Source organism: Solanum stenotomum, chromosome 4, assembly GCF_019186545.1.
Source record: "Solanum stenotomum isolate F172 chromosome 4, ASM1918654v1, whole genome shotgun sequence".
NCBI classification, from domain to species: Eukaryota; Viridiplantae; Streptophyta; class Magnoliopsida; order Solanales; family Solanaceae; genus Solanum; species Solanum stenotomum.
The window spans coordinates 62,014,680-62,026,746 of record NC_064285.1 but is presented as its reverse complement, the minus strand read 5'-3'; the positions used below and the strand labels follow the sequence as shown (position 1 = coordinate 62,026,746).

Below are 12,067 nucleotides of genomic sequence, written 5' to 3'. Positions count from 1 at the left end.
AGTCAAAAAGGTAAATTTCATTGATTGACCACAAAATGTCCTTTTTTTTTATCAAATTTAATTTAACTTTCATGTAACTCAAAAGCTAGTTCACGATCAGGAGCGAAGGGAGAGTATTAGTTATGAGAACAGACACTTTAGACAATAATTTTTATTAGATCCTTCTATAAATTTTTTATTAAAAATGTATAAAAACATAATTACAAACTTAATAACGATGATGAATATAAATTTAATAATAATTTAAAATTCTAATTTCACCTCGATCGATGAGGATTAGACAATACAATTACATGCAAGTGTGAAAGAGGGTACTATCTTAAGACTTTTATGCTTCAAATAAATTCAGTCTGATGATATTCGGTGGCAGTACATTTTGCTGTTGCTTTTCTGATTTTTTTTTTGGGATTGCCTCAACTTTATATTTATCGTAAAAATTTGTCGAAAATTTATAAATTTTAATTTAAAATTTTGATAATTTAAGGAGATCAAAATTTAAAATACATGAATTTTTAATTCTAATTTCTTGCGCTTGTTATTCTATTTAAGTATATATTTTTAATTCATAGCTAAAAAGGATGCAATAACGAGACAACTCATCTCCAATTTTTACTTTTTTCCCAAAAGAATCCTCATATTTCACTACAAAAAGATTTCTTTAAAAAAAAATAAAAAAATCCCCATGTCTGGAGTGTTATGTATCCAAAATATGGGAGCTAGCCTTATCTCCGAATATAATAAAGCATATAAATTTATCCTTCAAAAAAAAAGGCAGAAGAAGCTATTATAGACGGTAGGACTGCGTATCTATCGGTTCGGTTCGATTTTAAAATTTATCGGTTTAACTTATTGGTTATCGATTTGTAGAGATGCTAAACTGTTATAGAACTATTAAGATACTGACTTATCGGTTATTGGTTTATTGGTTATTGATCTTTATCGATTTAACCGTTAAGATATGATACAAAAAATCATTGAAAATTACTTAGAAACAAGGTGACAAACCAGATGAACCATGCACAATTCACAAATCACATCTTGCTCAAAAGCAAACCTTTTACATTGTAGAATAACCAAGAGTTTGAGACAACCAGAAATAAAAATAGGAAACCAAACTCTAGGTCAAAGACTTTTATACAAAATGGTATAAATATAATTATTTAATCACTATCTGGTTATCGGTTAATCCGTTAAGAAAAATTCAAGGCATTAAAAATTGATAACCCGGTAACAAAAATAATCAAATCAAAACCACTAAACCAATAACCTATTACTGATAAACTAATAATTTTTTTCGACTCAGATTATCAATTTCGATTCGACTTTGAACCGCCCTAGTAGACGGCCCAACCCCAATTTTTATTCATTTTACATTTTAAAGAGTACACCTTAATTTCGTTAATAATATATGACTTAATTGTGAATTTTGAGCAATTGTAGTATTAGATATGCGTTTAGAACGAACATGATAGGTTTCTCTTAAATCTGGTATTTGCGTAGCTTTTTCTTAGATTTGGTATGTGGATTTGAAAGAGTTTGACAAATTTTTCGTTAGAGCAAATTCATTTTAAATTAGAAAATCTAATTTAAAATAGAAAAAAAATAGATTTTGAATCTATCTCTAGGACGGACAACACACTAGTAACCCTATGCGTCAATCGACAACGACTCAAACCAAGCAAACAATTTATTACTTTAAGAGAACAGAAGATCATAGAACAAAAATAAATAAATATTCAAATCAAGTTCAAAATCCATAAACTCGAATTTTGATATTATTATTTTTAAAAATAGAAAGAATAATAATTCACTTGCCATAGTTATTTCCAAACAAATTATTGAACCAGTGGAAGTGTCCTTTTGTTATTTACTTTCAAGTACCTACAAGTTAAGTAAAACTACTAACCACCACTGCCCAACCAATTGACTAAATAAATGCCCAAATTTCTGGTTTGGTCAATAGTTTAATATACAATTAAGCAAAAACATGTATGTCATGATTGAGATATTAAAAAAAATTGTGATCTTTTAGTTTAGTTTATTTAATTTTAAGATATTTACCATCAGTTTAGTTCATCTAATTTTTAGATATTACCTTGTATATGTGTTTATGGAAGAATATAATAACAAATAATCGAGATGAACGTAATTACTTGATCTAGACACCCATGTCATAAAAAAAATTTATAACTCACTCCTTTTTCTGATCAAGTCTATTCCATTGCACGTGAGTTATAATGTGTATCCTGCTTTTGAGTATTCCTTTCGTTTTAATTTATTTGTCCTAATTACTATTTAGATAGTACAAGATTTTTTTGAATATTTTCTAAATGTTTTCAATTGTTAAGTATTGTTACACAAAGTAATATGTAAATTTTATTTTATTTTAAAATGAAAATTCTACATTTAAAGTCATACCAAATCTTTTTATTTTGATCCTCATACTCCAAATCAAGCCGAACAAATCGAAAATATAATAAGTACTCCAGAAAAATCTTAGACCATCAGTTTATAGATGTGGGCTTAAATTTTAGAGGCTTTTTATTAAATCCAAAAATATGAGGTGGCCTTTCATGTTCTTAAGAAACATGGACCTAACTATTCTAAATTATAGCCATATATACAGACAAAGATACTTGAACAATCAAGTAGAAGGAATTAACAGGCTAATTTTGCTCCAGTTGTATCCTAGCCATGGTTCCAGCCAGCTGCTAGTTGATAGGAGGTTACTTTACTTCTAGAAGTGGTTGCTGCATCACAATCTAGGTAACATGGAGCCTTGGAGTGAAGCGGAGTCAGAATTTAAAATTGACATAAATACGCTTTTTAATTTGACTTTTGTTAGCATTTATGTTCTCCAACTTTGAATATGCGTAAATAGACACTTAAATTTGTATAAAAATTAAATAAGTAAACACATGTGTCCTACTTAACATAATACATATAAGACTCCATATAGTTAAATAAGCAAGTTAAATAACAGTTCATTTAGTGGAAGCAGAATAAACAAGTTAAATAATGAATGTGTCACTCTGTTTAATTTTACATAAGTTTAAGTGTCTACTTGTACACACCCAAAGTTAAAAGACATAAATGTCAATTTCGGTCAAGTTAAAAGGCACATTTATGTATTATGTCTTTAAAATTTATAGACTTTGAATCTATATCGAACTCGTATATTTGTTTTTTAAAATAAAAATTACTAAGGGTAGGAGAAGGAGAAATAGAGGAAGCGGGATGGAGATGCTATGGGGTTTGAGTGAAGATGAAATATGTTGAAGAGTAAAAAGAACATCGCATGGAATGTCGTTATTTAACTCGTTTATTCTGCTTCCACTAAATAAAGCGTTATTTAACTTGTTTAATCCGCAAAAATATTTTTTTTACATATCTGTTGACTCAAATTATGTCACATAAATCGAAACAGATTAAGAGTAACTTTCCACTTCAACAGCTACTTGGTCATTAAGGTTTCATTTTCAGTGAAAAAGCACCCCACATAGATCCCACTTCCTCAACATGTTTTCTAGATCTTCAACCTCTGAGCTACACACACTTGGAATATTTCATAATTCCCCTATATATATATATATGTATATATACTAATCATCTCCTAAACTTGTAACCCCAAATATTCTCCTAGTAATTTCATCGAACACCTTGACTACAATTCAAAATCTTTAAATTTTTTTACTAATTTCAAGATTTTCACTTGTCATAATGGACAAAATAATATCAAGATTTATGTTCTTTTGCTCTGTTTTCATTTCACTCTTGATTTTTCAAGCAATGGCGGAGAAATCTGAAATTTCTCCGCCATTCCCACGAAAGCTTACGATTAGAAGAGTGGCAGAGAGTAGCATTGCAAATCCACCATTATCGAAAGGTAGAATTGCGGAGTTGTTTGAAGAAGGAGAAAATGAAATTGTTGAAGGACCCTCCGGGGCCGAAGCCTCGCCCCCGGAGGGTACTAATATTCTGAAAATAAGGCATCATCATTCTGCTGATAAGTCTGTTGCTGGAGGAGAGGTCATTATTGGTGGACTTGTTACTGCTATTTTTGCTGCTGTTTATTGTTATATTCGAATAACTAGAAAGAAAGAAAATATGTAAATATCATAGGTTAAGAATTAAAAAAAAAATAGTATTGTACTAGTTAAAATGCAAATTGAGAAGATTTTAATGCAAAAAAAATAAAAATGCTTTTGTTATGTTTGTCGTTCGAAAGGGAAAGTAATTCGATCAGAATAATGGAATGAAAGGTAGTAGAAGAATTAAAAACTCCTTTCCTTTCGAATTGCCCTAAGAAGATAGATGTTTGGAAAGGTTCTCATGATTCTCAATTATTTCAAGTATTTGGAACTTGTAAACTCAAAATCCTAGTTTTTATTTCGAGCATAACAGAAGATGATCTAGAATTGGGTCAATCACGTTTATTAGAAGTCAACAATAGAGTGGTTGTTCTACCAGCAAAGATCCATATACGTTTTATTGTAACATCTGCTGATGTACCTCATAGTTGGGCTGTACCTTCCTTAGGTGTCTGGTAAATGTGCCATAACTTGTAATGTTGATCAATATTTGTAAGTGAATTGAATTTCAGAGAATAGTAGTTGTTCATTCAGTAAATAAAAAGGTCATACAGAAGTAGTAGAAAAAACTTATAGCGGTGAATTTTCAGTCAGAATTATAATTCATAAGTCATGCCAACCCTTAGTAGCCTAGTCTTGGGAATAGCCATCATTTTGTCACCTTGTCTGAAGTTCTTGCGCAAGAAAGTGTAGGCATAGTTGACAGCAAACTTCTTCAAGAACGACGAATCTTGTTTCGTCACAACTTCTGCTTCTCCCAACAGATAGAACACCCCTTGCTCTTTAGCTTTTTCCACAAATTGCATCTCTTCTTCTTCGTCCACCAAACTTGGTGGCACAATTTGTATTCGAGTTGATGAATGGTTAGACTGACCTGATGGAGTGTTAGTTGGTGATGATACTCTTGATTCTACTTGTTGTTGCAGCTCTTCCTCTACATGAACCACAGTTGACGATGATTCTACTTGTTGTTGGCCTGATACCGGTGTTTCAGTTTCAATTTCCTTATCTGCAACTTGATCATTATGTGCTGCAAGAATATAATTTTCCTGTTGTATGAACTCTTTCAAATATTGGATCAACTGGTTTTCAAAGTCCTCTGGTTTCCTAATTTGATCATTGTAGCCCAACCTAACGACACATCGAAACACTTTGTATTCCCTAGGCTCAACATATCTGAACAAGAAACGTTCCTCGAGTGCTACTTTACTTATTGGAATAGATTTAATTGACACGAGAACGATGATAGAGTGGAGGGATGGAATATTGGAGACAAAGTGAGGAAATATTGGTGGAATCCCCTGTACTAATTCAGAGTATAGTAGTCCAATTCCTGGTATTCTTTTGATGTCTGGATTACTGGCCAAGTCCCTTATGTAGTCACTCGAGACCTTGTTATTTAGCTCGAAATGATATCTTTGTTTCTGAACATAGTGCCAAATCCCCATGATGATCACAAACACAATCGCGAAAGTCAAGGGTAGATAACCACCATCCACGAATTTTGTGAGCTGAGCTGATAGATATGTTGATTCTATGGTTAAATAGACAGAGTAGAACAGGGCGATACGCCATATGCTGATTTTCCATATAACAAGCATTACTAATGTTACCATATGTGTTGTTATGATTTCAGCACTAACGACAGCAATACCATAAGCATGTCCCAATTTTTCGGTTGTTTTGAAGCTGAGAGTAACTAAAACACAAGCAATCATGAGGAAGTAATTGAGTTCGGGGATGTAAACTTGACCCTCATGTTTTTCAGATGTGTGAACTACTTTCACCCTTGGGAAACAACCTTGACTATGTGCCTGAGCTACAATCGAAAAAGCTCCAGATATCATCGCTTGACTCGCAATAATGGCAGCTACAACAGCCACTACAAATGTTGGCCAGTAAAGTGCAACTGTAAACAACACAAACAAAACCAATTATCTATGGTGTTATGATACAATGTAGGTCCAAACTTTGTATGTTGTCCCCAACCCAAAAGGCGCCTCGAAAGATCCTTATATGACATATGTGTGATTTACCTAAGAGAAGTTTCATGGCAAACTCCCTTTTGTTGGTGGTTAAACACTAGAGGGAGTTCGCCACGAACCTTGTCTCAGGTAAATCACACATCGAAATAGAAGAGAAAAAGTTAGGGGGTCATATAATTATGAGAAGGATTCAAATGCTGAGGCGTTTTTTGGGTTAAACACAAGGGACTACCAGACTCTACTAGTGGGACTAGCACAAAATAATTGGTGAAATTGACGAATCAATAAATATATGCACAAAATGAAACTTGCCTGGAACTGAAGCATAGAAAGCATTTCCCACATCACCAGGGTTTTTTGAGAGATAAGCAGCTTGTCCAATGTAAGCAGAGAGGATCGATGGAAATACGAGGCAACTAAAGCTTATCTGCAATATATTACACATCAATTTATATCGCGTAAGGCTTATTAAATAAGAAAATGAAAGGAGACTTACTTGAATGGATCGCACACTGAAGTGACCCAAATCAGCAAACATAGCTTCAGACCCTATGAACAATTATGTGTTCGAGTTCAAAATTCTATCACATTATTTACAAAGTTCAATATTACATATAGAATTATGAAAATTGTTACCTGTAATGCAAAGGAAAACTCCGCCAAGAGAAAGCCATCCATTTTTACCGTTTCTTTTGAAGTAGTGAAGAATGTACATGGGATTAAAGGCGCGTAAAACGCCTATATCATACGTGAACAAGTTGTATAGACCAATGCCACTTATGAATAAAAACCAAACGCTTATAGCCGGAGCAAATGTATATCCAACCTTATCTGTACCAAAACGTTGAAAACAGAAGAGAGCCACCAAAATCGCAACAGAAATATACATAATCGACTCTGCAAGGATCATTTTTTCGATTTTCTTTGGTTAAAAGTTAGGAATAAGAGAGAAAAAAAAATGAAGAAGAAGAATTCATTAACATAAATTTATTACCTTGGCCTAGAGGCTTGATCCCACTTACAGCAGAGAGAACTGCATTGCATAAAAAAAAAACATCAAATTAAATAAGAATGCAAGTAATTATTATATTTTTGCATTATCGATTTAATTTAACTTGTTATAGCAAATTGTCTGTTGTATTTATCGGGTTAGGAGCTCATGAACTTATTATCCTACATGTTTTTGATAAGACCACTTATTTTTGTGTCCTTATGTTATGTATGTTGATCCCATATTGGGACATGGAGGAGAAAATAATAATTGACTATTCTAAAGTGTTGATTGTAAAATGTTAATTATATATTGTCATTTATTATTGACGGTTGGCTCTAACAATCGTTTAGATATCGTAATAATAGTGTAAAAATTCTTTATACCAAACCTGAGATGCAAGGGGTGAGAACTCCATCACCAATGACCATAGATGTTCCAAGAATGGCAAAAAAAACGAGAACAATTTTTGCAAAAATACTGTTCTCCAATTTATGTCTGATTTTTTGAGCCCTTTTAAATTGATTTGATGGTATTTCCAAACCATAATGTGAAAGTTCTCTATCTTCTGGCTCATGATTTGGGATCAGACTCACTTTTGCATATCTACATATTAAGGAATATAATGCAAATGATCCTCCTGCAAAAGAATAAGAAAATAATTAAACTATGTAAATATTAAGATTTTCGTCTTATTTTATTTTATGTGACGGTAAGTCATATGTTCTTCAAGTATTGGAAATTGTATTTACATATCTCAAAACTTAAGCAAGAAGTATTGTTCATAAGTTCGCATAATTAGGGTCTGTCTAAGAGAAATGTTATGAAAAATAACTAAATTTCTTATTTATTTTATAATAATTTTATAAGAAAAATAAAATAAAATCTCAAAAATAATTATTTATAATCTAAAAAAACACTAGACATGTGGAATGGGGTGGAGGTGGGGAGACCACTTACGAAACTTATTTTTCCTACTTTCATTAGGGAATTCAGTTTACTCATTTTAAGGAAAATCATTTTCACATAGAAATTTATTTCTAAATAAAACTTCTTTTCTAGGAAAATATAATATAGGAAACAGCTAAAATTGTTATTAGATATAAAAAGGAAAATGAGGAATATAATATGGTAAAAAAATCAAAATTGTCTGTTGGATATAAAAGGAAAAAAGGAAGAAAAGATAATTAAGTTTTTTAAAGCAAGATAATAAGTACGTTCACACACATTTAATATTCATAACAAACAGTGTAAAAATGGTCAAATCATATCTTTACCCAATTCAAATTTGAGAATATGAAAGGAATGAAACAAAAAAATAAAAAATAAATAAATAATAAAAAAAAAAAAATATATATATATATTAGATTCAATTAACACAATCTTAAGAAATATTGAAAATAAAGATAGAATTAATTGCAAATTTCTAAAAATATCCTTCATTTATATTTTGAAAAATTATATACACTAATCTAATAAAAAAAATGTTATCATCACAATGTGAAATGTTGATAAGACTTTTTATATCTTTCATATGTATTCAATGTTGGACAAAATTGTATTTACAACTATTTTTTTAAAATTCATTATTTCTTTTTATTCATCATTAGACCTTAGGGATTTCTTCCACTATTAAGCAAATACTACTAAACAAGATCAATATTCACCATTTCTAAAAAAAATTATAATTCAAACATATTATTTATGTTATTTCCATACAAATTTTGTATACATTCATATAAGGTACATTTGTGGAAAGTACGTATCACGCGAGACTAATAATTCTAAATATTCAAAAGAGTTTTAAGAAATAATAGATACGTAAAGATAAAATTGTTCAATTCTCCAAATAGTAACATAAAAATAGAAAGTACGCGATACGAATCTACAAATATCAGGTGAGAAACCAAACCAAAAAAAAAACAGATAGAGGACATGTATAACTCACCATTGCCATTGTCATTGGCCCATAAGACAGTGAAGACATACTTAGTCATAGGTATGAGGATTATGGTATATATGATGAGGGACAATACACCTAAAATGTCATCCTTGTGTTTAATTTTTTCAGTAAAAGTACTTGAAAAAACATAGAGTGGGGAAGTCCCTATGTCTCCATAGATAACTCCTACTGATTGAAATGCTAAACTCAGTAATGTCTTCCAATCACCCTGCATAGTACAAAAAATTATATAGAAATAAACAAAGGTTGTACAATAAAAATCATTTCTATTGAAGTGGTAAAGATTGGTTAAAAATCACTTTAGGTCATAGATCAAAGATAGATCGAAGAAATCTTGTATATGTTTTTTTTAATTCCCTAGTTAAAATTTTGATTTTGAGCATTCTAAACATTTTGACAAGCCTACATATTCAAATGAATCCCTTCATAGGACAAGTGTTGTAAAACAAAATCATTTCTAATGGAGTGGTTAAGATGGTTAAAAATCACTTTAGGTTATAGATCGAAGGAATCTTGTATAAATATTTTTGAATTCGCTCGTTAAAATTTTGATTCCATTTCTGATATCAACATCATAAAAGATTCAGTTACGTATATATAATTTAAATCTATACCTTTGACGCGTGTCCTGACGGAGTCAAAGAAACTTTTCCAGCCTCCACGTTGAGGGAATCAACACGATGCAACTTTGTCCATGACACTTTACGACCTTTAAGCTTATTTTCACTATCTAAAGTTGCCATTTTTTAAAAAAATTTATCACAAAGGCTGCCTCTTCTTTTTTTGCCTTTGCTCTTTATATATATAGGCCCTCAAAAACTTACACCCTAAGAAGTTGACTGGCCACAAATCACAATTACCTGGTTACTTCCTAAGTAATATATATATAAAAAGTTTGGGATATAAATTCGATGATGTGACGCTCTCTATAAGGTTTAGAATTTTATTGATTTTTTTTCTTCTAATTTTTTATATTTTATCTTTCATCATCAATGCTGTAATTTGTTTTCCTTATAAGTTTTTGCCTTCTTTTCTTAATTTCATTATTAATGTCATTATATCATTTCCTTAAATTACTTGTTTTCCTTATATTATTCTTTTTACTTTCTTTTATTTAAATACTCGGAATCTATCTACTCATTCCGTCCACTTTTAATTGTTATGGTTTTCTTTTTTAGAGTTAAACTATTAAAATTTTGACTAACATTTTACTATTGACTTTTTCATCATATTGATATGCAAAAAATTGTAATTTATAGTACTTTTCGTATAGTTTTTGAATATCTAAATTTTTTGTTTAGATAATGTAATCTAATTTAACTTTGAAAATTAGTCAAATTGACTCTCAAAAAGCGCAACATGACAAATAAAAGCAGACGGAGGGAGTAATATATTAAAGCCAGACATTAGAAAAATGATGTGACAACTCTCTTTGGCCTGTATTATTATTTATTTTTTCTGTTAATTTTTTTTAATATATTTTTACCCTCATTTTTCTAATTAAAATTAAATAAATTCATATATATATATATATATATATATATATATATATATATATATATATAAAATTAATTAATGCAAACACAAAAAAAAATGTTTCAAATTGATGTTTAATGATGCTCAATGTTTTCAGCTAAAGAATAAATACTATAAAAGCAGATTATTTATCGCTGTATATGAATAACTGCAACTATGGCGGTTGAAAATTCGAATCGAAAAAAAGTTATTGGTCTATCATTAATGCGGTATTGATTTATCGACTTTAATAATGGTTTTAATTTTTTTATTATCGCATTATCAATCTTTAACGGTTTGAAGTTTTTTCTTGACAGGTTAACTGATAATCCGATAGTAAATAAATGAATTATAAGTATTTATACTATTTGATTTATTAAGTCATTGACTTAGGTTTTAGTTTCATATTTTTATTTCTGGCTGTCTCAAACTCTCGGTTATTCTACAATGTGTCAGTATTTGATTTTGAGCAAGATGCAATCTGTGAACTTATATGCATGGTTCATTTGGTTTGTCATCTTGTTTCTAAGTAATCTTCAATAATTGTTTTTAGTATGTGTTAAATCTTAACGGTTAAACCAATCGATCAATAATATATCGATAAGCAATAAATCAATATCTTAATGATTCTATAAAATTTAACATGCATACAAACTGATAATCGATAAGTCAAACTTCAAAACTGATAACGAAACCGACTAATACGCGGTCCTATCTAAACCATTCTAACCTACATCTATTTTCAACCAACTTAATTTTAGCATCAGGACAAGGAAGGATTGTTAATCTACGACCAAATAATTTATTAAAATAAGAATGTTTGGCCTAATTTAGCAATAAGTATACGTTTTTGTCTTTTCTTTAGAGTTGAAAATTTTGCTGCTAATTATATATCACAACAATTACATTTTTATTACCCCAAAGAAAAAAAGATCAAACAAAAGAACAATAATTTATACAACAATGTCATTACAAATTTACTCTTATATCCAAACTAATTGAATTCATAGTAAGGAAACTAATCCTAATCTTAAATAAAAGACAAAAAAGGAATACTCATTCTATTTTTCTATTAATTTTGGGATTTTCTCTGGATATTTTGTATATTTCATATGAGTTTTATTCTTGGAGATATTTTTCCTAATTAAGTTTTCTGAAAAAGGAAAGAGAATAGAATTTTTTTCGTTTTGCATGGAGGAATTTTTTTGATGTAAAAATAAATAAAGTGTTTATTTATTTTTAAAAAATCATTTAAGGTAATTTTTCAGTGTGGAATCAGATATGAAGTTAATGTTTTTGCAACATGTGTATTATAAAAGATTGATAATAATATCTTAGGTAATAATTTGTGAAATTGAATTGGATTTTGTTTTAAATAACGTATAGAATGTCTTATTGGTGGATAATTTTCCTTGAGAAAAAAAATAATTTTCCTTTTTTTACTTTTTTATGGAGCCTTTTTTCTCTTCAAATTTCAATGTAATTTATCCGAATTAATTAGTGTGAAGAAGTACCAAATTAG

At 29.9% G+C, this 12,067-nt stretch overlaps 3 protein-coding genes across 3 annotated transcripts in view; 2 read left to right on the top strand and 1 right to left on the bottom strand.

Moving 5' to 3' along the window:
• The window catches only part of LOC125863338 (cytochrome b6-f complex iron-sulfur subunit, chloroplastic), a 324,107-nt gene that overhangs the window by 229,012 nt on the left and 83,028 nt on the right, over positions 1–12,067 (top strand). The window lies entirely within an intron of this gene.
• LOC125863349 (uncharacterized) lies at positions 3,611–4,190 on the top strand. Its single transcript, XM_049543540.1, has one exon. It carries the CDS (start codon positions 3,721–3,723, stop codon positions 4,111–4,113), a length of 393 nt encoding a protein of 130 aa, XP_049399497.1. The 5' UTR covers positions 3,611–3,720; the 3' UTR covers positions 4,114–4,190.
• LOC125863296 (potassium transporter 5-like) lies at positions 4,688–9,807 on the bottom strand. Its single transcript, XM_049543480.1, has 9 exons — positions 9,645–9,807; positions 9,016–9,238; positions 7,459–7,707; positions 7,071–7,109; positions 6,713–6,973; positions 6,573–6,625; positions 6,389–6,503; positions 5,030–6,000; positions 4,688–4,960 (listed from the first exon to the last, which is right to left on the bottom strand). Exons 1-9 carry the CDS (start codon positions 9,771–9,773, stop codon positions 4,688–4,690), a joined length of 2,313 nt encoding a protein of 770 aa, XP_049399437.1. The 5' UTR covers positions 9,774–9,807.